We start from the raw sequence: 23,705 nt of genomic DNA on the forward strand, positions 1-23,705 counted from the left end.
TTTTCAGAGAGTTATAATAAAGCATCCTCTTCTTTTGAGCTAATTCATTGTGACCTATGGGGACCATATCGCACTTCAGCATTCTGCGGGTCCAAATACTTCTTAACCATCGTCGATGATTACTCAAGAGCCGTCTGGCTTTATCTACTCCCTGATAAAACTCAAGTTCCCAACCGACTTCAAGAGTTCATCGCTCTTGTCAAACGACAGTTCGACCACAATGTAAAGATCCTCCGAAGCGATAATGGCACCGAATTTATGTGTCTCACGAAATACTTCCGGGAACAAGGCATCATACATGAAACCTCCTGCGTGGGAACTCCACAACAGAACGGTCCTGTGGAACGAAAGGACAGACATATCCTGAATGTAGCAAGAGCATTGCGTTTCCAAGCTGGCTTACCGATCGAATTTTGGGCTGAATGCGCTTTGACGGCATGATATCTTATCAATCGTACGCCATCGAAGCTCTTGAATGATAAAACGCCCTTTGAGATGCTCTATAAACGCCAACCATTGTTCGACCAGCTCCTTGTTTTTGGATGTTTATGCTACGCACATAACCAACATCACAATGGCGACAAGTTTGCCTCCCAAAGCCATCGCTGCATATTCATCGGATACCCTTACGGTAAGAAAGGTTATCGACTCTATGACCTGGAAAAAGAAGAATGTTTCACCTCACGAGATGTTCTCTTTCAGGAAAACGTTTTTCCTTACCTAGAAAAACAACCCGACGCACCTATCATACAACCACAGACAGATTCACCTACAACCACGATCTCTGAAGAACTTGAGATGCCCTTATCCGATATACCTTTGACATCGACTGATTTACCTACGACCTCGACATCGACTGATATACCTTCAACATCGACCGCGACTACCACACCTTTGATCTCTCTTGACACTTCTACAACAACCTCAACGACATCTACCACTGAACAAGAATTAGGTCGCGGCCAACGAACAAAGAAACCTTCAATACAGTCTCTATCACTCCTCTCACAGCCTTCGCTCCATCAATGTCCTCAGGTTCGGTCTATCCCATCTCTGATTATTATACGACTGCTCGTTTTTCTCAATCACACTGCAGTTACTTAACGGCTCTCTCACTCGTCATGGAGCCCCGTTCGTTCAAAGAAGCGGTACTTCATGATGTCTGGAAGAAAGCAATGCGTTTCGAGATCGATGCCTTAGAATTGAAAAAAACTTGGGATTTGGTTACATTACCTCCAGGCAAAACGGCACTTGGTTGTAAGTGGTTTTTAGAATAAAACTAAAGGCTGATGGAACTTTGGAAAGATATAAAGCGAGGCTCGTCATTCCTGGAAATCACCAAGTTGAGGGAATCGATTATGGAGAGACCTTTGCCCATGTTGCGAAGATGACTACGGTTCGTATTTTCCTTGATATTGCTGCGAAACAAAACTATGAGGTCCATCAGATGGACGTTCATAATGCGTTTCTTCATGGAGATTTAGATGAATAGGTTTACATGAAACTTGGTTTTCAATCCGACTCGGATAATAGAGTGTGTCGACTACGAAAATCTCTTTACGGCCTGCGACAAGCTCCACGATGCTGGTTTGTTAAGCTTACTTTCGCCCTACGCGCCTTCGGTTTCACTCAATCTCGTAGTGATTACTCGTTTTTTGTCTTCACCAAAGATGGCTCTACACTCCGAGTGCTTGTCTACGTTGACGATCTTGTTATTGCTGGAAACTCCTCTACGGCCATTAATGATTTCAAGTCCTATCTATCAGCGTGTTTTCACATGAAGGATTTGGGTTCTCTCAAATATTTTCTTGGTCTCGAAGTTGCAAGAAGCATCAATGGATTCTATTTATGTCAACGCAAGTACTGCATTGAGGTCATCACTGAGGTCGGCCTACTTGGATGTAAGCCTACTGGTTTCCCTATTGATCAGAAACATGGGCTTGCTTTAACGAAATCAACTCCTCTGACCGATCCTGCCCGATACAAAAGACTCGTAGGACGACTGGTTTATTTGGGAGCAACACGGCCTGATTTAGCATATTCCATTCATATTCTGACACAATTCATGTAGAAACCACAAGAAGCTCATTGGGAGGCTGCAATACATGTTATTGGCTATCTCAAGGGTACACTCGGTCAAGGAATACTGTTACGTGCGGCTCCTCCTATACACGTTACTGGCTGGTCTGACTCTGACTGGGAAGGTTGCCCACTAACTAGACGATCTTTGACAGGATGGATCGTTCAAATTGGTTCTTCTGTTATCTCTTGGAAAACGCAGAAACAAGATACAGTTGCTCTCTCATCTACCGTAGCCGAATACAGAGCAATGACTGAACTGGTGAAAGAATTAAAATGGGTGAAGGGCCTTCTTTTCGACTTTGGCATACGACACGATCGACCAATGACTCTTATGTGTGACAATCAGTCGGCCATCTACTTGACTCGAAATCCAGTTTTTCATGAACGCACGAAATATATCGAAGCTGAATGTCATTTCATCCGCGATCATATCATCAGTGGATCTATAGAAACAAAACATGTTGTCTCTAAAGACCAGCTCGCGGACATTCTTACTAAGGCACAAGGACGAAAGGAGTTCGACATTTTTCTTTTCAAGTTGGGCATTCGCAACTTGTATGCTCCAACTTGAGGGGGGTATTACGATATACTTTGATATATCTAGTTTGGACTTATCTATTAGCTTATCCTTATCTCGATTGTATTTAGTTTCCTATTGTCGATATGTTTAGGATCTCCTAGCTTGTATATAAACAGACCTTATGGTCATGTATGAATAACACAAAACTTTATATCGAATACATAACTTCTCATTTCCGTTCACTGTTATATAGTCTAACAAACTAGATCATAAACAGTGTGCTGAAGGAGGGACGACTTCAATCATATTTGGCCTTAGGAACACCTGCTTGGTTGCATGATAGAATCCACAGCGAATCTACAGGAAGCGACTAACTGTTCTTTCCTTTAAGATGTTTGTCATTTCCTTCTTGCTTTAAGTTTATTTCATATTAGTGGACTGGGTTCTACTCACACCTAAACTCGTGCTTTGTTAGTTTTGAACCTTTTTGGACGTTAAAAAAAACATTTACAATTTTGGTTATATATTAATTTAATAAAAATATTTTATTTTAAAAATAATTTCATTCATCATATTCAATTTATGTTGATTTTATTAATTCAATTTCGTGGCTACCATTTACAGTCTAAATGTCAAAGTGACAACAATTAGAAAAAAAACTTATTCGGATACTAAGTTTAACCATACCTGGCTTTTTGTTCTAAGAGTTTTGGTGTGTAGAATGTTTTTTATTTGTTAGTATACTTATTTTTTTGAGATCTGAACTACATTTATATGTAAGATGAAATACACAAAAGGAAACGTTAGAACATAAAATTCAAAGGTAAATAATAAATTCTAGAAATTAATATCAAAAAACCCCCCAACAACAATTAACTTGTATGATAATGAATATTAAATTAATTCAAAAGAAAACAAACTGTTTTGTACAAACTAAGTTGATTTGCTTTAAAGACAGAATGAATTTAGACTATTAACGTTAAGAACTTAACAAGATACGTATTAATTGATACAAAATGCCATTCAGTTCTAGTTAGATTTTTTTGAAAAGATACTTTCTCTTGTAAGTACACATAGTAATTTTGTTATATTTGACACTAGGGGATTTTCGGCGCGTAGTGCCGGATTTTGATGGATAATATATGTTCTAGTGAATTTTAACCTAATTTTATGATCCTGGAAAATAAAATATTCATCCAACATATGAAGATGCATAAATTTTCTTTCACTCCTGCATCATTGTTTTTAAAATGATTTAAAAAGAAAAGAAATTTCCAATATATGTATAAGCATATATTAGCATTTTTATCAGAGTATTTTGTAACATTTTATATTAATATTTGTTGCTTTTGAAAGAAATTATAATAATTAGATATAGTGTTCCTACATTTTAAAAAGTGAGATATGTATACTAGCTAGACACATCTCATTTAATTTTCGAATGAACCATTTGAAAGTTAAAAATGGACTGCTTTTGTTACAATGAAGCTATAATATGGTAAAGACCAAACAACTACTATTAAACATAATCACATCTTTTGGCCGAACTACAATTTATTAAAATAAAAGCAAGTTTATCCCCCACGAAGTGAGGTCAATTTTAGAGAGAAAATAGTTGATTTTGCCACTGCAACAGCCTCGAATATGATTGAAAAAGCAAGCTTTAAAAAAGTTGCTAAATTGGTAAATATCTAAGAAAATGTGGCTAATCTCCTTGATGTATCCTAAGCTTGCAACATTCTAACTAACACCGGCGAATTAGACAACATGAATGTCTTAAAATTGAGATAAAACACGAAGAACACTTTGTTTTTCATTAGGAAGGATACAATACGTATAAAACATACATAAATGATATAACATACTCGTTCATATGGATGCAGAGCTACTAATTTGGTTTGCAGATTCTATATGTGTCTTGTTTACATTGCCACAAAAAATGATATAACATATACTCTTATGTCAATCTAAAACATATTTTGTTTACACTCTTTATTTATTTATTTGCAATGATCAAAGTTTAGTTATATATTTATTTTTGAGAACTTTTTTATAGCATTATTATTGGTTGTGATTTTTCGTCAAAAATTGTCTCAACACTTTTTTTTAATGTGAACACAATAATAATTGTGTAATAAAGTTTGTTTGTGTCAATAATAACTGATTCAAACAAACACAACAAGTGAAGTTAATGGCTTTATTTGGTGTAGGGTGACAACAAATTGAAATGGGTCCAACAAACTAACACTTACCTATGTGTGCTTTATTATTTTTTTGGAAATTTTACAAGATTCATTTGATTGGCTAACAGAAATGATATCTTGCCTAAACGACCAATATGAATGATTTGTGTATCTGATTTATTCTCCTCCACACACACACACACACATATATATATATATCATTGAGGAAGTGTCGGTTTCTAGCATCCTCACATAAGTCACGGGCGCGTCTATTAGAGTCCAACCATTTTCTGATTTTCATCACCAATATCGATAAGCTTTCTATTCACTAAATCGACAGGTACAACAGCCACGTGGTTATCAAAATTCAACCAAACCTACTAAAGAGTGAATATAACCAAACCAAAATCGAGTTACAAATATTCTCAAAAGCCGATTGCTTACACTATTTTATACCAAATAAATGGGCTACAATTTAAATCAAACGAATTGGCTCGGTTTTGTCTTCTCTTAAAAACCAACTTCTTTAATTAACATTTACACTACTTCAATTAGGCTTGGGACTTTTATCTGAGATCCGGATCCGATCCGAGATCCGATCCGGATCCGATCCGAAAATCAGGATATCCGGAGAGGCCGAATCCGGATCCGGATAGTAAAATGTTAGATCCGTCAAAACCGAATCCGGATCCGGATACCTTGATTTTTTAGTCCGGATATCCGGATCCGTAAATTTTATTAATAATTATTTCAAAAATAGTAATATCTATATATAAAAACTAATTTTATTTAATAAATTTTCATTTTTATAATACTATATATAAACTTTATGTAAATTTTGTAATATTATACATAGAAATAATTAAAAAGAAATCTTTATAATTTAATTTATTGACATGCGTGCAAGATTATAAATATATTTTATAAATATCTAATTATTCGACATATATTTAAACATGATAGAATCTACTTTTCGGAAAGGAAGGCAATATTTTAAATGACGATCTACATTGCGATCCATATATTAGTTCAAAATCTATTGCTTTCTGTTTTTTTCGGACTATATATTTTTATAAGGTAATATATATATATTGGAAACCTTTATAGTTTCAATGATATAAATGTTTAATAAATATTTGGAAATGAATCTAAAGGGTTTATCATTTATAGGGCAATCGGAAAGGCATTTTTCTAGAACCCATCTTTCTATATAAACTGTTGACTGACGCCTATTTTATCAAACCTAATTTCAGTCATCTTCGCCGACATTGTCTCTACAATTCTTTCCCTCAAAAGAAATCCTTTGTAAGCTTTCATTTTCTTTATTTCTTAGCAACACATGTATATCATTACTCAGTTTTTTGATTATCGAATCACGGTTTGTTACTTCAATTTGACGTAATATAATGTGGGGAGTTTTCAATACATGTGGATCATCTTTGTAGGGAAATATAAGGTGTCATCGGAATAGTTAAAAAGGTTTTGTAAGATCTCTATATGTGTCTTGTTTACATTGCCACAAAAAATGATATAACATATACTCTTATGTCAATCTAAAACATATTTTGTTTACACTCTTTATTTATTTATTTGCAATGATCAAAGTTTAGTTATATATTTATTTTTGAGAACTTTTTTATAGCATTATTATTGGTTGTGATTTTTCGTCAAAAATTGTCTCAACACTTTTTTTTAATGTGAACACAATAATAATTGTGTAATAAAGTTTGTTTGTGTCAATAATAACTGATTCAAACAAACACAACAAGTGAAGTTAATGGCTTTATTTGGTGTAGGGTGACAACAAATTGAAATGGGTCCAACAAACTAACACTTACCTATGTGTGCTTTATTATTTTTTTGGAAATTTTACAAGATTCATTTGATTGGCTAACAGAAATGATATCTTGCCTAAACGACCAATATGAATGATTTGTGTATCTGATTTATTCTCCTCCACACACACACACACACATATATATATATATCATTGAGGAAGTGTCGGTTTCTAGCATCCTCACATAAGTCACGGGCGCGTCTATTAGAGTCCAACCATTTTCTGATTTTCATCACCAATATCGATAAGCTTTCTATTCACTAAATCGACAGGTACAACAGCCACGTGGTTATCAAAATTCAACCAAACCTACTAAAGAGTGAATATAACCAAACCAAAATCGAGTTACAAATATTCTCAAAAGCCGATTGCTTACACTATTTTATACCAAATAAATGGGCTACAATTTAAATCAAACGAATTGGCTCGGTTTTGTCTTCTCTTAAAAACCAACTTCTTTAATTAACATTTACACTACTTCAATTAGGCTTGGGACTTTTATCTGAGATCCGGATCCGATCCGAGATCCGATCCGGATCCGATCCGAAAATCAGGATATCCGGAGAGGCCGAATCCGGATCCGGATAGTAAAATGTTAGATCCGTCAAAACCGAATCCGGATCCGGATACCTTGATTTTTTAGTCCGGATATCCGGATCCGTAAATTTTATTAATAATTATTTCAAAAATAGTAATATCTATATATAAAAACTAATTTTATTTAATAAATTTTCATTTTTATAATACTATATATAAACTTTATGTAAATTTTGTAATATTATACATAGAAATAATTAAAAATATTATTTATCTTTTTTTTATTTTTAAATTATTGTTAATATTTTATATATATTAATATTATTTTTTATTTATTTTAAGGATCCAAATCCGGATCCGGATATCCGCCGGATATTATAATTTTTAGAAGGATATCCGACATCCGGATATCCGCGAACCCCGGATCCGGATAAGGATAGTAAAATTACGGATCCGCCGGATAAGGATCCGTATCCAGATATCTTAAAATTGCCCGGATACCCGATCCGTCCCAGGCCTAACTTCAATATACTTTAATTTGAGTCCAAAACCAAATTCGAATCCAAGGTATACCGGAAAAAAAATTGCCAAATTGAATAGAAACGACGAAGTTAGCTTCTAATTCGGTTTACTCTACTCAATAACCAAAAGAAACTAAACCGAACAAACCGAATCTCTCATTGCTATAAGTTAGGGGTGTTCAATCCGGATATCGGTTCGGTTTCGGTTCGGTTTTTTCGGTTTTTCGGTATTTCGGTTAGTAAAATATAACTACCATTCTAAATCCATATTTAATTTGGTTCGGTTCGGTTTATATACCGTCGGTTTTTGGTTTATTCGATTTTATACCAAAAAACATAATTCTTTATTTTGGGATCATATTATATGAATTTTAGAGTCTTGTTGTCAACACATTCATTTATTAAAAAATATTATAAGTTTAAATAAAAGAACAAAAATAAAAAAATGTTTCTATCATCTAATAAAATAATCAAATCTATAATTAAAATCAAAGCTCAAAATTTTGATAATAAAAATAAAAAACAAAAAATAAAACAGAAGCACGAAGCACAAAAAATAAGTTATTATATTCTTTCATATTTAGCGTTCATTAAAGTCATGTTTATTATATTAAACATGAAATTCTATTCTTTTATAGATAAAAAAAAATTGTGAAGAATTTCCACTAATTGTTATCATCAAATTTATAATCTTTATTTCAATTTAGTCAATGCTAAATTAAAGCAAAAAGATCAAAAGAAGACTAAGAAAATAAGAAGCATGTTTGCGATGAATTGTTATTTAATTATAGTTCAAGTGTTTTACAAATCAGGACTATTTTATTACTGTAAAAAAATATGGTAATAGTTATTAACAAAAAAATTAACTTATGATTTTCATACGTTGTTATAAAATATATACATATTTACAAGTTTCTATTTTTAGATCGGTTTTATTCGGTTTATTCGATTTTATCGGTTATATACCGAACCATATCCAAATCCAACGGTTTTTTAAAAATCAAATCCATTCGGTTTGTATGGTATATACCAAATCCAAACCATATTATCTATTTCGGTTCGGTTCGGTACAGTTCGGTTTTGCCATATTGAACAGCCCCGTAAGTTGCACAAAAACAAACTTCTCAGCATTATCTTTGAACATTTCCTTCAATCTTACTAAGACCCAAAAGCAATAATGGATTCAGAAATAGATGTCGACAACTCTCCAGCTTATCGAGTCTACAAGAGTGGCCGCATCGAGCGTCTCTCAGGAGAAACATTCAAACCACCTTCTCTAACCCCCGAAAACGGCGTCGTTTCCAAAGACACAGTCTATTCCCCGGAGCATAACCTCTCCGTCCGCATATTCCTCCCGGAGAAAGCCTCCGCCACCGGTGAAAAGCTGCCACTCCTCGTCTACTTCCACGGCGGAGGCTTCGTCATCGAGACCGCCTTTTCGCCGACTTACCACGCCTTCCTCACATCAACCGTCGCCGCCGCAGATTGCTTAGCGATCTCGGTGGACTACCGTCGCGCGCCGGAGTTTTCGATTCCGATCCCGTACGAAGACTCGTGGGACGCTCTCAAATGGGTGCTCTCTCACGCCTCCGGAGCCGGACCGGAACAGTGGATAAACAAACACGCCGACTTCGGGAAACTGTTCCTCGCCGGAGACAGCGCCGGCGGAAACATCTGTCATCATCTCGCGACACGTGCGAAGCGAGAGGGGATAGACTCGCTCATCTCCGGTGTCGTCTTGATCCATCCCTACTTCTGGGGGAAGACTCCTGTTGACGAGTTCGAGACGAGAGACGAGACGAAGAGGAGAGGTATTGAAGCGCGTTGGAGAGTCGCGAGCCCGAATAGTGAAGACGGAGTGGATGATCCGCTGTTTAACGTGGTGGGGTCCGAGACGGTTGATCTATCCGGGTTAGGTTGCGGGCGGGTTCTGGTGGTGGTGGCGGGGTATGACACGTTTGCGAGACAAGGTTTGGGTTACGCGGCGAAGCTGGAGAAGAGTGGGTGGGAAGGAGAAGTTGAGGTGATGGAGATTAAAGATGAAGGTCATGTTCATCATATGAAGAGTCCTGATACTGATAATGCTAGTAAAGTGGTGAACAAAGTTGCAGAGTTTATTAAAAAGTAAGATTATTGTAGTAATGATTTTATGTTTTTATATGATGATTATGAATAAATTTGATGCTTATCAGTTTAAACTATGAGCACTATACACCTAGTTGTTTACAGCACAACGACTTATAGTCATCTGCTAGTTAATATATACACAGTTGAAACATATATATGTTGTTATTTTAAACAAAATAAAGGAGTGTAGTAACGGCTGCGAGCGATTTTGGACCACAGGGTGAGCCAATGATCAAATGCGTCAAAATCTACCAGAAGCGAGATAATTCATTGCTTCAGCCTTCAAATATCGCAGAACTATCCAGAAACGCTTTACCTCATGGTTGTACTCTTACGTAGCTCATATAAAACGATCTTACTATAAATAGCACGCACGCATCCAAATTTTTTCTACACGTATGCACTTGAATACATTGCGTGAAGCCACCACAAAAGTCTTCTTCCTCACCTTGCAAAACCGTCTACGTGTCTAGAGGTCTCAAAGATACGCTTGTCTCCGCTTGGCATTACAAAAAAAAAACAAGTTGCATGGCACAAAGTTGGATCAAGCCAGTTTTTGCGCTCTTGTTTAATTCTTACTGTAGAATAGTTCACTTATACGGACCCTATTGGGAACATGTGTTGAGCTATTGGAAAGGGAGCTTAGAAGATAAGGAGCATCTTCTATTTATTCGAAGTATGAAGAGATCACTGAGGACCTTGGTTTTCAAGTCAAGAGACCCGCTGAGTTCTTGAAACCGTCCATTCACGGAGGAAGAGAGCGGATCGGTGGAGTACATCGTGAACTTGTGTACTTTGCCTAGTTTGAGCAGCTTGGAGATTAAAAAGAATGGGACGATTTCCATAACTCGGTAGGATTAGGTCTCTCACTTGTGTCTCAAGTTACCTTATGTTTAAAGCTTAATTCAACATTCTTCCTCCTTTAAGCTTAAACTTGCACATCTTGAACTCCAGTAAGATTTCTCATCTTTTTGAACTTTATTTTACCAAACGATTTTGTGAGGATATCTGCCTTTTGTTCACTTCCGACCATGAAACACAAGATTCTTTGTAAGCGCAATTGCAGATTTATTGTCGACTTTGATGGTTACTCTTTTGCATTCTTCTCCGACGGCTTCACTCAGTGGGGCTAGGCCTCGATATAGACGCCGGAACAGTGGGGGTATTATCATTCCTGCTATACCTCCGTAAATAGCTCCGGCGAGACCGCCATTTACCGCAGCGGTGAAGGGTGTAACTGTTTGTTCGCTTTTCATTTCCTCTCTCTTTGAATCTTCTTTGAGCACACCCAGCTCATATACTGCTGGCAGGAGCTTTAACCTAAAGCAACAACTAACTAACCGTAGGTAGAGTTAATCCAATTGGTACCATAACCACACTCAATGCTTCAAGCAAAGCAGCATGCTTTCTTTGTCTCATGAGAGAGAGAAAGAGAACGTGGCTCAACGGTTTTAGACTTGTCCTTGAAACCTCTGTCTTCATCCAAGGCACTTGCTTTTTCCTCTTCAAATACAACTCTCCATTTGATTAATAAACAGCTCTTGGATTCAAACTAACTCCACAACATTACTTGTTGTTATTTCAATAAGGATGTCGTTTGATGTTTCGATAAGGTTGTCGTTTGATGTACTAAACGCTTGGTGTCTACACTACACGAGCATATAATTTTTTAAAATAACTATCTAAAATAAATTATATTCATATTTTAGTAAACTTAACATCCATTTTTTTTTGAATTAGTTATTGCTTGACAAATATCTCTAAGTTTTTATGAATATGTTAAAATCCCATTTCTTTTTTAATAAATTATATTATTTAAGATTAGGAAAGCCATTTTTTTACAAATAATGAAAAAAAAAAGAAACCTCAAAATTTTAAAACTGTATAAATACAAAATTAATGAATTGTAAATTATTTATCTCCACAAAAACCATTAAAAATATTTTTTTCAGTCAAATTTCTCTCGAATTTATTTTAATTCACGTTTGTTTACACCAACAACATTTACCAAAAATATATAAAGTTGCAAAAGGTTTCTTGAAACGATAGATTCATATTACGAGACACCTTGTAAGCCTAGACGATAAAGAGAATGTTCTATTTATGAGGTACTAGGGATTAACCCGGGCTACACCTGGAGTTGTTTTAATTTTCAAATGTTAAACATATAAATCTTCTTTTGGAATTTGTAATCTGAATTGTATGTTTGTGTGTACATGATTGCTTTCAAATGTTAACCATATAAATTATGTTTCTTTTAGATCTTTTTAATAAATCACCACCACTTCAATACTTGATTTTGTGCGTGAAGTGTAGATCTCGATCTCTTAGTCTTTGCTTCATCAGTGCTTGTGCGATCTCCAGACGTTTGTGCTACATTATTATAGGTTAATATGATGTTAGTGTTATGGTAAGCAAATATATTGGAGTGGAATTTTACCTCTAACGTCCACAATCCACTGAGTCGTGTACTGAGTCAGCTGGTGCACGACTTCTCTTCCCAGGTTGTCGTGAAGCCATAGATGTTGCCTTGTCTTTCCTATAGACTCTAGAAAACATAATGCTTAGATTGAATATAAATTGAATACATGTTTGATATTTGGAAATAATAAAAATGTAAAAATATACATTATTTTAGATTTGACAAAAATACATTATTTCAGATATTATGTTTAATTTAATATTACCATTTATTATATCGTATATTACTTATTCTTATTTTTTTAAAAAATATAAAACGTAATATATATTTCCATCTCTTATATTAAAAATATGATGACAGAACGACTTAATATTCACAAACTATATAATACATAAAAACTTACATATCTTAAAATTTTGTATATACAATAATATATTATCTAAAATGAATAAACGTAAAAAGATATTGCTAAAAGAAAATTCAGCTTTGAAGGACGGTGGGTCAGAATTTAGTATAAATTAAACACAAAATAATTTTCAGATATGTTGTTTCATGCATATATTAGTTTTTCAGTAACTAAATACAAATACAAAAAGATAGATATATAATAAGAAGCGACAAATGCATGTAACGATTTTAAAAATTGATTAATGCATGATTAATGTTAAAAATGTAAATTTTTATACCACCGATGATTTAAATTAAATATATATATATATATAAATTGAAAAAATACCTGTGCGGTTAACGAGTCAAGATCTAGTGTTTTATTAATTCATGTACATAAACCTAAAACGACAATTAAAATGAAACAGTGTACATTTTAAATAGGTTCAAAAACTTAAATATCGCATAATATGTAGTTGAGTTGGTTGGGTATAAATACAATATAATATACACCTTAGATATCAAATAGACACAACATATAGTCTCTAAAGCTTGGTAAGATCAAGACCTAGTTAACGAGGATTAGAAGATAACTAGAAGAAACACCCCAAGCAAAATCTCTGTCTAGTTTTGCTCCAACCTTGTAGCTATTAGTCCCGATGGCGAACAAAGAGACAAACCTTTCGTCGCTTCCAGATGAGATGATTATAAACTGTTTAGCCCACTTATCGAGATCGTACCACCCGAAACTCTCCTTAGTATCCAAGAGATTCCGCTCTCTCATCTTATCCAGTGAGCTCTTGTTTGCTCGATCTCACTTGAAAACACAAGAACACGTCCTTGACGTCTGCTTAAAGTTGCCCGGGTGTCGTCTCCCCTCCTGGTTCAGCCTCTGGATAAGACCTGATCAGATCCTAACTAATGACATGGAAGAGGACAAGTCCACTACACGAAATACTTTGTTGGTACCAATACCCTCTTCATATTCTCCTTATGTAGCAGATTTATCTATGGGCATGGTTGGGTCCAAACACTACAAAGTCAGGGATTACAATATTCCACCGACGCCATCCCCCATATTGGTACGTAACCATAATGAGGGCACTCACACCTGGAGAAAATCCCCTAGCATGAAGGTGGCTAGAGAGAATCCTATGGTGGCTATTCTCGATGGGAAAATATACGTAGTGGGTGGTTGCAAGGCAGATGAATGATTACAATATTCCCCCCTAGCATGAAGGTGGCTAGAGAGAATCCTATGGTGGCTATTCTCGATGGGAAAATATACGTAGTGGGTGGTTGCAAGGCAGATGAAACCACTAACTAGGCTGAAGTATTCGACACAAATACTCAAGCTTGGGAGTCTTTACCTGACCCTGGCGCTGAGCTCCGCTCGTCTTTACATAAGTCAACGAAGGTGACCGATGGAAAGGTTTACGTTAGGAGCAACGCCAAGAATGAGTATTATTATTATGATCCAAAAGAAGGTAAATGGGGAGTTGTAACTGAGGCACTGCAGTTTGAGAGAAAGTGTGTAATAGAGAACGTTTGGTACTATTGTGGTGAAGAATATTGCTCCTGGTTTGACACAAAGCTTCAAAAATGGAAAATGGTCAAAGGCTTGGAGGTATTGAATAGGAATTGTTGTGCTGGTGCTCTTGCAATAGCTAACTACTGTGGGAAACTGTTAATCTTGTGGGACAAGCCTGGTCATGGTGAAAACAAGAACATTTGGTGCTCGGTGATTGCGCTCGAAAGAGACCGTGGTGGTGACGATGTTTGGGGACACGTCGAGTGGGCTAGCGTTGTGCTTACAGTTCCCAGTTCATACGTTTTCTTGCACTGTCGACAGGAATGGGGTTGGACATGCTTTGGTTCTGGCCTTTTGGCTTATAAGTTTCAAACTTCTTTAATTGATTCGATTTCATATGTAATTGCTACAATTCCTTGGCTTTTATCATCACTTTTCAATACCCAAATCTTGGACTAAGCCTAAACTGAGTTTGACAATGAAAATTATTACAATAGTAACTCAAGTCTCACTAACAAAAAAAAGAGTATTAGAGAGGGAATACTTTCTTGTGCTTGAAGTATAACACAAAACCAAAATACAAAAGTCCACATCCAATACCTGTTACTAGCAAAACCCATTGGAACATGGTCGGATCCTTGAAAACAGAGTCTTGCAGGTTCATCCCGAAAACCGCGGTTACAGCTGCGAAAATGGCTGCCACAAAGGTTGCTGCGGTGAGAAGCAGTTGAAACTGAATCAACTGATTCTGTACATTCCCCTAAGAAAGAATCATGGACACAAGGTCAGAGACCAGGGATGAAACAAGGACAAAGATAGACAAAGCTTGGTTTTGTATGTTGTTACCAGCTTGATATTGATCAGATCCTCTGTATCATCAATATACTCTTTCAGCTGCGTACACAAGCTCATAAATCAAAATACTGAATAGAAAAGACATCTCGCTGTAACAAATTTAAGAATCTAACCGATGATAGTTTGCTGAGTGTGTTATCAACAACGACGAAGTAGGCTTCTAGTAACATCTCTAGTTGGTCGATGTTCTCTCCCGTGCTAGATGAGCTTAACAAGCTTCTGTGTGAGCCAACCACGCTACTAAAGGCTCTTTGAAGCTTCCCAAGGTTTCCACTAGTTGAACCAACAGGTGAAACCGGCGCAGACTTGGAAACTATTCCAGAAGATCCAAAATCGTCATCGAGGTTATCTTCTAACTCCACTGAAGCATGAGCCTCTGATCTTTCTTTTTTCTCAGTCAAATACATCTCAGCCATGTCATCATCATCATCCATTAAATGTTCTATTTCATCACAAACCTGCAAGTTTTAAGAAACCCTCAAAATCAAAATGTATGGTACGAATTTTTCTAAATTTTGAAGGGTTCTTTGTGTGTTTTACCTTCTGAACTTTCTGTGTTAAGGCAAGGAGGCGACCTTTTAATCTTCGTACATGTTCGAGATTAAGTGTGCTGATGTTTGAGGCTAGTTCATCAAGAACAGGATACACCTCCATCTCTAGCTCATTCACCTATTAAAGTCAAGTCCACCAAAAGCTTTTAAGATTTATCACAGCTTGCAGAATGATCTTAGAGGCAAATGGTGTCAAACCTGAGCATCTAAAGACAAGCAAGATAGTTCCAAAACCAGCTCCAAGGCTTTAAATTCAAACGGCAAATCATCTGAAACCAACATAGACAACAGTTCTTTATGCTGTAAGCAATCTAGCCAACTCCAAGCCACCACAGAATATCAAAACCAACTGACCTTTGAGATTCAAGTTTTGGTTAGACTGGAGGCGTTTACAGAGTTCAGACTGGTACTGAACAACAGATGCATCCCTAGCATTCATGAGAATAACCTCCTCGGCTGTTATTATACATCTAATCTTCTCAAGGCTGACCACTATCGCTCTCTCACGTCCCAAGATACTCGAGGGGTAAATAAACAAAGGATCTAAAAGCCGCAAATCCCTTGATGGTAAGGAACAGCGCTTCATTATAGTTGCCTTGTCCAGCTCTAGCACAGTCGAGTTCCCATTTTCATCAATCTTGACCCATGAACGACTAGATTGCCCTCTCTTCTTGAGGCCGGAATAAGGATGCCCACGGTTGCTTTGTCCTTCGAAATTAACCGGTCTACCAATCTTTTGGGAAGATATGAAATCCGGTAGAGTAGAAGTGGAGAACGGATCAGGTTGTTCTCCCATGTTGATATATCCGTTCTTGCTTACAGGTTACTGCAAATGTTGATGTATCAGAAGAAGCAAACTAGTGCAAAGATACAGCTTCCAACCTGAAAACAACAATCTTGACAAAAAAGCCTTCTAAAACGTAGTAGTGAACATTTCTACTAGAAGCTGCGTTGATCATCATGAATCTAACCTCTGAGAACCCTCGAAACTCCCAAACCAATCTAGATTTGAATAATTAAGTTCCTAATCGTGAAATGAAGAAAAGCCACAGAGCTTACAGTAAAGGATGATCTAATTCAGTAGAAAATTTCTAACAAACCGATCGTTTAAACTATCTAATGACCAATCGCCGGCGATATTCCCAAATCCATACGATCAAACAAAGTAGCAAATTCATGAAAGTAACGAAACCAAACCCTAAGATTCCGAAAACAAAAAGAGCTTCACCTTTCCTTTAGAATCTATTTCAGTTTCCCCAAGCAGAAGATGAAGAGCAATTACTTCCTCTGTTTTACATAACAACGCTTCCTTTCTTTTAACCAGAGACAAAGACAAACGTATATCAAGCCACCTGGAGACTATCTCCTGGATGGAACACGGTTTCTAACATACACCGAACTATAGGAGATCACCTTCTAAAGTGTGATGTCAGTGTTTCTTAAAGCTGGACCGACCCGATGGTTAAACCGGATACATCGCTGGATTGGATCTTAATAATTGGTTCGACCATGAACCGTCGCGTAACCAGATTGGATTTCAGAGTTATTAAACTGATAAAAACCATTTAAAAATTAAAACTATCAAAAATCTTTAAACCATCCTTATATTATTTTACAATGTTTATGTTTTAAATTCATTTATATTTTAATTTATATATCATATTTACTAATATTATTTTTAAATTTATACACTAGACATATATTAACTCATATTATTGAATCAAATTTGACTCGGTCGAACCATATTGAACTGTGGTCTAAAAATTATGTGGTTCGGTTTCCGGTCCGGTTTTAAAAACACTGTGTGATACAGAAATTGCAAGCACTAAAGCCACGTCATCATCAAATGAGAAAGTGCAACAGAGTTGTTGTACGACGGTTGTTTTTATTCATCCAAGAAAATAGTGCAAATTTGTTAAGAGTGTTCTTCATCTTTTCTGATATTGATTTTCCTGTAAACTTTCTAGGAAAATTACTCATGTTGTTCTAGAATCCTTCTTTCATCTTGGATTCTTCACATTTGAGTTGAGTTTCTTTGTTTCATGAAAATTGATTCTCTTTCATTTTATCAAAATATAGTTTCTCTGTATTAGTGGTTCTGAGTAGGAACTAGGAAGGAAAGCAGAAAGCATCCGACAAAGGTGTAAGTTATACCAAGAGCTTAAACAATTTAATCAAGCGATTTAAGTTGGTCAAAGAACAGGGGTTCAAACCAATTATAATCCAAAAAAATTGACATAATCCCCCAAAGAATCATAAGTTCTAGCTCTTCCAAAAGTCTTAAGATGTTCAATCAAAAAGTCTAGTTTTTGGCCTGAGCATTGCCATGACCGTTCTGAGAAGCTTTAGCATCACCGCTCTGTCTCTCCGGCCCATTTCTCCCGGAGCCTCTTCCTCCATTAGCACCATTGCCCCGAGGTCTATACCCGTCCTTTCTGTAACCATTCTCATTCCTATTGTTGCCATTGTTCCGCGCATAGGCTCTTCCACCATTCTCATTGTTGTTGACTGCATAATAATTAAAAAAAACAATATTATAATTTTTGTTCCTTACATAAGTTATCATCTAGGAGACAACACAACATTGACATTAAGAAACTTGCCTCGTTTTTCTTCAATAGATGCTCTTCTGTTTCCGATAATAATTGGAGATTCGTTGTGAGCCTAGAAAGTTGTACACACTCCAATATCAGGAAAAAAAAAAAAAAAAACTTGGAAGTATATTGAAGTTTGAGAGAACTTGATGAGAGCAAAAATGCATACCTTGAAGACATTTTTGATCGATTCACTATTTTCAAAGGCCACAAACCCAAAACAGTTTCTTTGTTCCTGAAGAAGACAAGAGATTTTAAGCGTGTGAGTGAACTAGTACTTGAGATTTCTCATAGCTAACATCTTTTTAAAGTACTAACCGTGTAGCTTCTGACTTGGATGCCGCCTCTTCTAATAGCTCCAAAGCCTTTAAATGTTTCAAACAGTTGCTCTGGAGTCGCATCCATAGGCAAGTTTGCAACGAATATGGAACCACCTTGAGCTGGTTGTTGAGTGGTTTTAGCAGAAGGAGCTTTGGGCTGAGGAGCAGCTACAGGGGCAGGAGCTTCGGCCTGAGGAGCAACTCTCGGCTTCTCAACAGGTTTAGGCTTTACAGGTGAAGCTTTAGCATTGATCTGAGCGCCGTTTTGAGCAGCCTGTAGGAACTAGAGATTAGACTTTATTTTAAAGATTATAATAACAAAACAAAACATAAACTAAACACAACGAAGACTCACTATTACTGCAAAGGATTTCTTGGGACCAGCGTCCTCTTGAGGTTTTGCTTCAGCAGCAGCTTTAGGTAAGTTGCTGTTTCCGTTCACAACTTTCTCCTCAGCTGTAGCTTCAGCAGCCGGCTCTACAACATCTTTCGCAGGCTCTGCTAAACATGTGAATCAAAACAATGTTCAAGAATGCAAAATTTTCAATTTCTTGATTTGTTGAAAAACACTACTTACCAGGGGCAGTTTCTTGTGGACTCTCCTCGACCACGGCCTCAACCTCGGCCTCCTTGGTAGCTTCTGGTGCAACAAACACATCAGAAACATACCTAAAGACATCGTTTAGAACAAAGTAGCTTCCATTCTGCGGCACAAGGAAGAAAGACTGAGTAAAACTCTTCCTCTCTCCGTCTTTGCCGATCACTAAACCGGCGACCAGAGTCACAACTGCGCTCTTCAAAGACGGTTGGGAATCAGCAGTCAGAATCTGGATCTTCGAGTTTTGGTAGTCCACGGACATTATCTGATCATTAATAGCCTGCAAAGATTTTGTCTAATGAATAACAAACAACTAGCAAATAAAGACATAGTTAGTGTGGCTTATGTCTTTAGAAGTGACTTACTTTCAATGATTTGACAGAAACCATTTCTCCACCAACACCAGGCCTTCCAAGCACACTCTCCTCGAGATAGAACTTGTAAACTTCAGCGGGCTTTTCATAAAGGTGGGTGTAGTACTTCTGAACGAAGGCATTGCCTACGATTTGTGCATCCACTGATGGAGCGTTTGATACAGGTGTCATCTCTGCATAATCCAATCAGAAAACTATTCTGTAAGCAAACCGAAAGCAAATAGTACTAAACAGAAACAAGACAAGCCGTAATCAAATGCTCCAATTCAAACAGAGTATGTTCATTCAGTTGCAGAAAACTTTAATGCAACAATAGAATAGATTCCCAATTCAGAAACTCTAATCTGCAATTAAAGTATCTCGGTGAATACAGAACAAAAAAGTTAACTGCAAGTACGGTTGTACTAAATCCATCGGCACACTGTAACTGAAAGTGTATATATATAATTTAAGGCTTAAGCATATAACTACCATAGATCTATAAGGGCTCAGCTATTGAGAAAAGAGATGGGGTCTAAACTTTGCTGCGGATTGAAGCAGCAGACCTTTGTGGTAGAAACAGCAGAAACTTAACACACATAACATAAAAAAGACTTTGAGAAGAAATCATACCTGGTAATCTATGAAGGTCACAGATTCGAGGGGAGGATGAGGAGGAGGAAGAAGAAGAAGATTTTGTTCTGTGATGTTGTGTATGTATATGTGTATATATGCCTTCTAGGGTTTTACTCTAAATCCTTGTCCTCAAGAGATTTTGGGCCAATTACTTTGATTTCATTCCTTTTTCACTTTTGGATACTATCCATTTATATTACGCCACGTAATCATAGCCGAGTAATGGAATGTTTCATTCTGTTTTCGTGTTAATCGGGGAGAAAATACCCAAAAAAAATAAAAGAAAGCCCCCGGCGAGGATCGAACTCACGACCTTTCGCTTACGAAGCGAACGCAATACCACTATGCTACGGAGGCGCTTATGGACAACTCTGGAAACGTCAGATTAAAGTTTACGGTTATGCTCGCAGACTAAACCAACTTCGTCCCTACTGTTGACGTGAAGGAGACCAGAGGGAGAGAGAGAGACGCCGCCGGAGATTATTATGTGTGGGATTGCAGTTATAGTGTGCGGCGTTCGTATCGAACTCTCGACGCTTTCGTCTCCCTTAAAGCCTCCTTTCGAACGAGTAAATCTCTTCTCCAATCCAACCTCGCTTTTGATGAGTTTGATCTCTTATTGTATTATTGAGCGTTTAAAAGTTTGAAGCTTTTGAGACTTTTGGTGTTTGAAGTTAAGGGCTTTGCTCTGTTTCATTTACCCATTGCTCTTATGTTATTGTTTGTTGGATGAATCTCAAAACTCTGTTTAGACATCTGAGTAGAAAAGAAAGACCATTATCACTCTTTTGAGTCTTTTCTTTTTATTGATGGATCATAATAATGCAATGTGATGAGTGAATTGGTTGTTCATATATGAGATCTTACTTGATCTTTATGATGCGCTGATTTGGTGTTTTCTTGGTTCAACCAGTTACAATTCTCTGTTGAAGATGTGAAGTGTGTGTTAAGCCAAAGAGGTCCTGATAGTGTAGGAGAAAAGAAAAATTTTCTTCAACCAAAACTACCAACTTGTGCTCAAGAATCTGTGTCTGGCGAGGGAACTTGTAACCTTGAGAATGCTACTACATCCGGTGAATTGCATTTTATAGGTTCCACATTGCAGCTTAGAGGAACTAGTCCAATAATCCAGCCATTGGTTGATTCTTCTGGAAACATTCTTGCTTACAATGGTGTGGTTTTCTTCTTTAGGCTCTCTTGTTTTGGGTATATTTTTGTTTTGAAATTCTACGATATAAATTGGTAGTTTTTGGTATGTTTACCCTGCAGGAGAAGTATTTGGAGGAATTGAACTCAGTAGCTTTGATAATGATACTGAAGTTCTTTTGGAGTCTTTAGAGAAGGCGAACGATTTAGTTCCAGATGTTCTTTCTATGATTAAAGGCCCCTGGGCCATTATATATTGGCAGGTACTTTTGTAGCTTGCACTTATTTTTCCGAAGCATTTTACTTGCTCTTTCAAACTTCTTCTCTATCAGGAAAGCTCAAGAACGCTTTGGTTTGGTAAAGATGCTTTTGGTCGGAGGAGTCTTCTTGTTCACTGGCCAACTGTGGAAGACCCTCGTTTTCTTCTATCGTCTGCTTCACCAGCTTCTTCCGTTGCTAATGGATCTGGTTTGTATTGCTTAGTAGAATAAGTTTGTCTCTTTATATTACACTCCAGACCCCAAGTAACATCTGTTCTTTGGCAGGATTGGATTCTGGAAATGGTGATAGCATCCATAGATTTTGGGAAGAGCTTCCATGTGGAGTGTACAGCATTTCTTTTGGGGTTTCAGGATCCGGTATATGTGGTGAAGTCACGAAGCATGAATGGAGAAATAACATGTGGAAAGAGTTGATTGAATGGGAAAGGAGTTTAGTTGTACCTAGACCTGAAGATCTATCAATGTCTTCAATTCAAGAAGAGAAAGACAATGCTCTTTCAACGTTTTCAGGTACTGCTTAAGTTCTTCAGACTCCTCAGTTCTGTTCAAATTTCATATTCCTGACAAGGTTTAAATTTAGGATTCGCGCAGACAGTTTTGGTTGTTCTAAAGGAATCAGTGAGGCGGCGAACTTCACTACATAACATTTTTCAGGTATGAGCTCTCTAATGATTGTTTTACATGATCTGTGAATATTTACCTCAGAAACACCTTCTTATTGGCATGAACAGGGAGAAACAGAAGTTGTTCCGGTAGCTGTTCTTTTCTCTGGTGGATTAGATTCTATGATTCTCGCTGCACTGTTGGACCAATGCCTTGATCCAAAATGTAAACATTTTTTCTGCAATGTTTTCTGAAATTAGTTTTAGATATTCAGAATAGTTTTCTTCTTCTTTCAGATGAAGTTGATCTCCTTAATGTTAGCTTTGATGGTCCTAATGCTCCTGATAGGATCTCCGCCAAGGCTGGAATAAAGGAACTGAAAAAGATTGCACCCTTGAGAAGGTTCAACTCTTGATTACCTTTTATAAATGCACATATCTTTTACTTAATATTGCTGTGGAAATTTCAGGTGGAAGCTTGTGGAGATTGATGCTGATCTGCCAAAGCTAACCATCGAGACAAAGCGTGTTATGTCACTCATAAACCCCGCAGATACTTACATGGTAAACTTCAAAGTCTTGAGGGTTTCTCATTACATTCATTCCAAACTTGAGGGTTTCTCATTACATTCTTCAAAAACATGCAATGTTCTAGGACCTTAACATAGGAACAGCACTATGGCTTGCTGCTAGAGGTGATGGTTGGATTCACGAAGAAAGTGACAATCAAGAAGATAGCCAACGAATTAGATATAAGTCTGATGCTAGAATATTGCTTGTGGGCGCTGGTGCTGATGAACAATGTGCTGGTTATGGTAGACACAGAACAAAATATAGAAACGGGAGGTATATATATAAATATCTCTGCAATGTTTTCTTCTCTATATATGTAAACGAATAACAAACTCATCTTTGTTAATTTCTTCAGCTGGGCTGCCTTGGATCAAGAAATGAAATTGGATATGCAGAGGATTTGGAAAAGAAATTTGGGTCGAGATGATAGATGCATTGCAGATAATGGTAAAGAGGTATATGTGAGCGACATGAATAGAAACTCAAATCTTTTTCTCTTTGTCCTCTGTTTTCAAATGCTTTATATATACATTTTGTCAGGCGCGCTTCCCTTTTTTGGATGAGGATGTGATTAAGACTCTACTTGACATTCCCTTGTGGGAAATAGCTGATCTTGAGCAACCAAGTGGAACGGGAGACAAGAAGATTCTTAGACAGGTGAATATGCTTATGACAATTTTTAATTCCCCAAGAAACTTTATAAACCAGAAGTGTTACTTGAAGGTTGCAAAGATGCTTGGTCTACATGAAGTTGCAAAGATGCCAAAGAGAGCAATACAGGTAAGAAGAGATATTTTTTGAAGAACATCAAACTCAAACCAGTAAAATTGAAAGCTTTGTGTTGTGTTTCTATGTCCCCTCTCTTACTAGCATTTGGGTGTGTGTTTCAGTTTGGGTCGAGAATAGCTCGTGAATCAAACCGGAAGAACTTTGGAAGTAACCGAGCTGCTAACCAGGCCTCTGCCGGAAGCGTGAGATTCAACGCACCGTGAGATTGGAAAGGCTCATTTCATCCCTAGACAACTGTTAGTCTTTAACAGTTAGACCAC

The 23,705-nt window shown here is 36.9% G+C and overlaps 4 protein-coding genes, 1 non-coding gene and 1 pseudogene across 7 annotated transcripts; 3 read left to right on the forward strand and 3 right to left on the reverse strand.

Moving 5' to 3' along the window:
* Nucleotides 1-8,798: 8,798 nt before the first annotated feature.
* On the forward strand, nt 8,799-10,193 carry LOC106301768 (probable carboxylesterase 7). Its single transcript, XM_013738239.1, has 2 exons — nt 8,799-9,804; nt 10,027-10,193. Exons 1-2 carry the CDS (start codon nt 8,858-8,860, stop codon nt 10,037-10,039), a joined length of 960 nt encoding a protein of 319 aa, XP_013593693.1. The 5' UTR covers nt 8,799-8,857; the 3' UTR covers nt 10,040-10,193.
* Nucleotides 10,194-13,275: 3,082 nt separating this feature from the next.
* On the forward strand, nt 13,276-14,624 carry LOC106301703 (annotated as a pseudogene).
* Nucleotides 14,507-16,880, reverse strand: LOC106301701 (magnesium transporter MRS2-5). 3 transcript variants are annotated; one of them, XM_013738150.1, is made up of 7 exons: nt 16,782-16,880; nt 15,908-16,379; nt 15,752-15,822; nt 15,543-15,671; nt 15,116-15,460; nt 14,994-15,041; nt 14,507-14,907 (listed from the first exon to the last, which is right to left on the reverse strand). In XM_013738150.1, the coding sequence occupies exons 2-7, from the start codon at nt 16,347-16,349 to the stop codon at nt 14,677-14,679; spliced, it is 1,266 nt and encodes a 421-aa protein (XP_013593604.1). In that variant the 5' UTR covers nt 16,350-16,379; nt 16,782-16,880; the 3' UTR covers nt 14,507-14,676. The 3 variants fall into 3 exon arrangements, with proteins under 3 accessions (XP_013593604.1, XP_013593605.1, XP_013593606.1); XM_013738151.1 differs by having other exon boundaries at nt 15,908-16,435; nt 16,782-16,871; XM_013738152.1 differs by having other exon boundaries at nt 15,908-16,449; nt 16,782-16,868.
* Nucleotides 16,881-17,720: 840 nt separating this feature from the next.
* Nucleotides 17,721-20,198, reverse strand: LOC106303637 (putative G3BP-like protein). Its single transcript, XM_013739932.1, has 8 exons — nt 20,052-20,198; nt 19,431-19,612; nt 19,045-19,345; nt 18,823-18,968; nt 18,466-18,741; nt 18,317-18,382; nt 18,157-18,217; nt 17,721-18,061 (listed from the first exon to the last, which is right to left on the reverse strand). The coding sequence occupies exons 2-8, from the start codon at nt 19,608-19,610 to the stop codon at nt 17,856-17,858; spliced, it is 1,236 nt and encodes a 411-aa protein (XP_013595386.1). The 5' UTR covers nt 19,611-19,612; nt 20,052-20,198; the 3' UTR covers nt 17,721-17,855.
* A 141-nt stretch (nt 20,199-20,339) lies between these two features.
* On the reverse strand, nt 20,340-20,411 carry TRNAT-CGU. The gene has a single exon. It is a non-coding gene; the product is annotated as a tRNA-Thr (tRNA).
* Nucleotides 20,412-20,463: 52 nt separating this feature from the next.
* Nucleotides 20,464-23,650, forward strand: LOC106301903 (asparagine synthetase domain-containing protein 1; the record flags this gene model as incomplete). Its single annotated transcript, XM_013738388.1, is given in 14 exon segments — nt 20,464-20,623; nt 20,968-21,226; nt 21,324-21,463; nt 21,533-21,668; nt 21,746-21,991; nt 22,062-22,135; nt 22,213-22,309; nt 22,381-22,486; nt 22,554-22,647; nt 22,739-22,929; nt 23,012-23,111; nt 23,197-23,313; nt 23,380-23,436; nt 23,547-23,650. Coding segments are annotated over 14 exon segments (1,803 nt in total). The 5' UTR covers nt 20,464-20,539.
* Nucleotides 23,651-23,705: the final 55 nt, after the last annotated feature.

This window comes from Brassica oleracea, chromosome C7 (genome assembly GCF_000695525.1).
Source record: "Brassica oleracea var. oleracea cultivar TO1000 chromosome C7, BOL, whole genome shotgun sequence".
Classification (NCBI taxonomy): Eukaryota; Viridiplantae; Streptophyta; class Magnoliopsida; order Brassicales; family Brassicaceae; genus Brassica; species Brassica oleracea.

Bases quoted from the DNA above. Each gene is read 5' to 3' on its own strand.
- LOC106301768 (XM_013738239.1), top strand. From the start codon at position 8,858: ATGGATTCAGAAATAGATGTCGACAACTCTCCAGCTTATCGAGTCTAC.
- LOC106301701 (XM_013738150.1), bottom strand. From the start codon at position 16,349: ATGGGAGAACAACCTGATCCGTTCTCCACTTCTACTCTACCGGATTTC. The intron at 15,672-15,751 runs GTTTGACACCAT...TGACTTTAATAG, and splicing joins GCTTGTCTTTAGATGCTCAG to GTGAATGAGCTAGAGATGGA. The intron at 14,908-14,993 runs GTAACAACATAC...ATTCTTTCTTAG, and splicing joins ATCTGATCAATATCAAGCTG to GGGAATGTACAGAATCAGTT.
- LOC106303637 (XM_013739932.1), bottom strand. From the start codon at position 19,610: ATGACACCTGTATCAAACGCTCCATCAGTGGATGCACAAATCGTAGGC. The intron at 18,969-19,044 runs GTAAGTAGTGTT...TCACATGTTTAG, and splicing joins TCCACAAGAAACTGCCCCTG to CAGAGCCTGCGAAAGATGTT. The intron at 18,383-18,465 runs GTTAGTACTTTA...TGTCTTCTTCAG, and splicing joins TCCAAGTCAGAAGCTACACG to GAACAAAGAAACTGTTTTGG.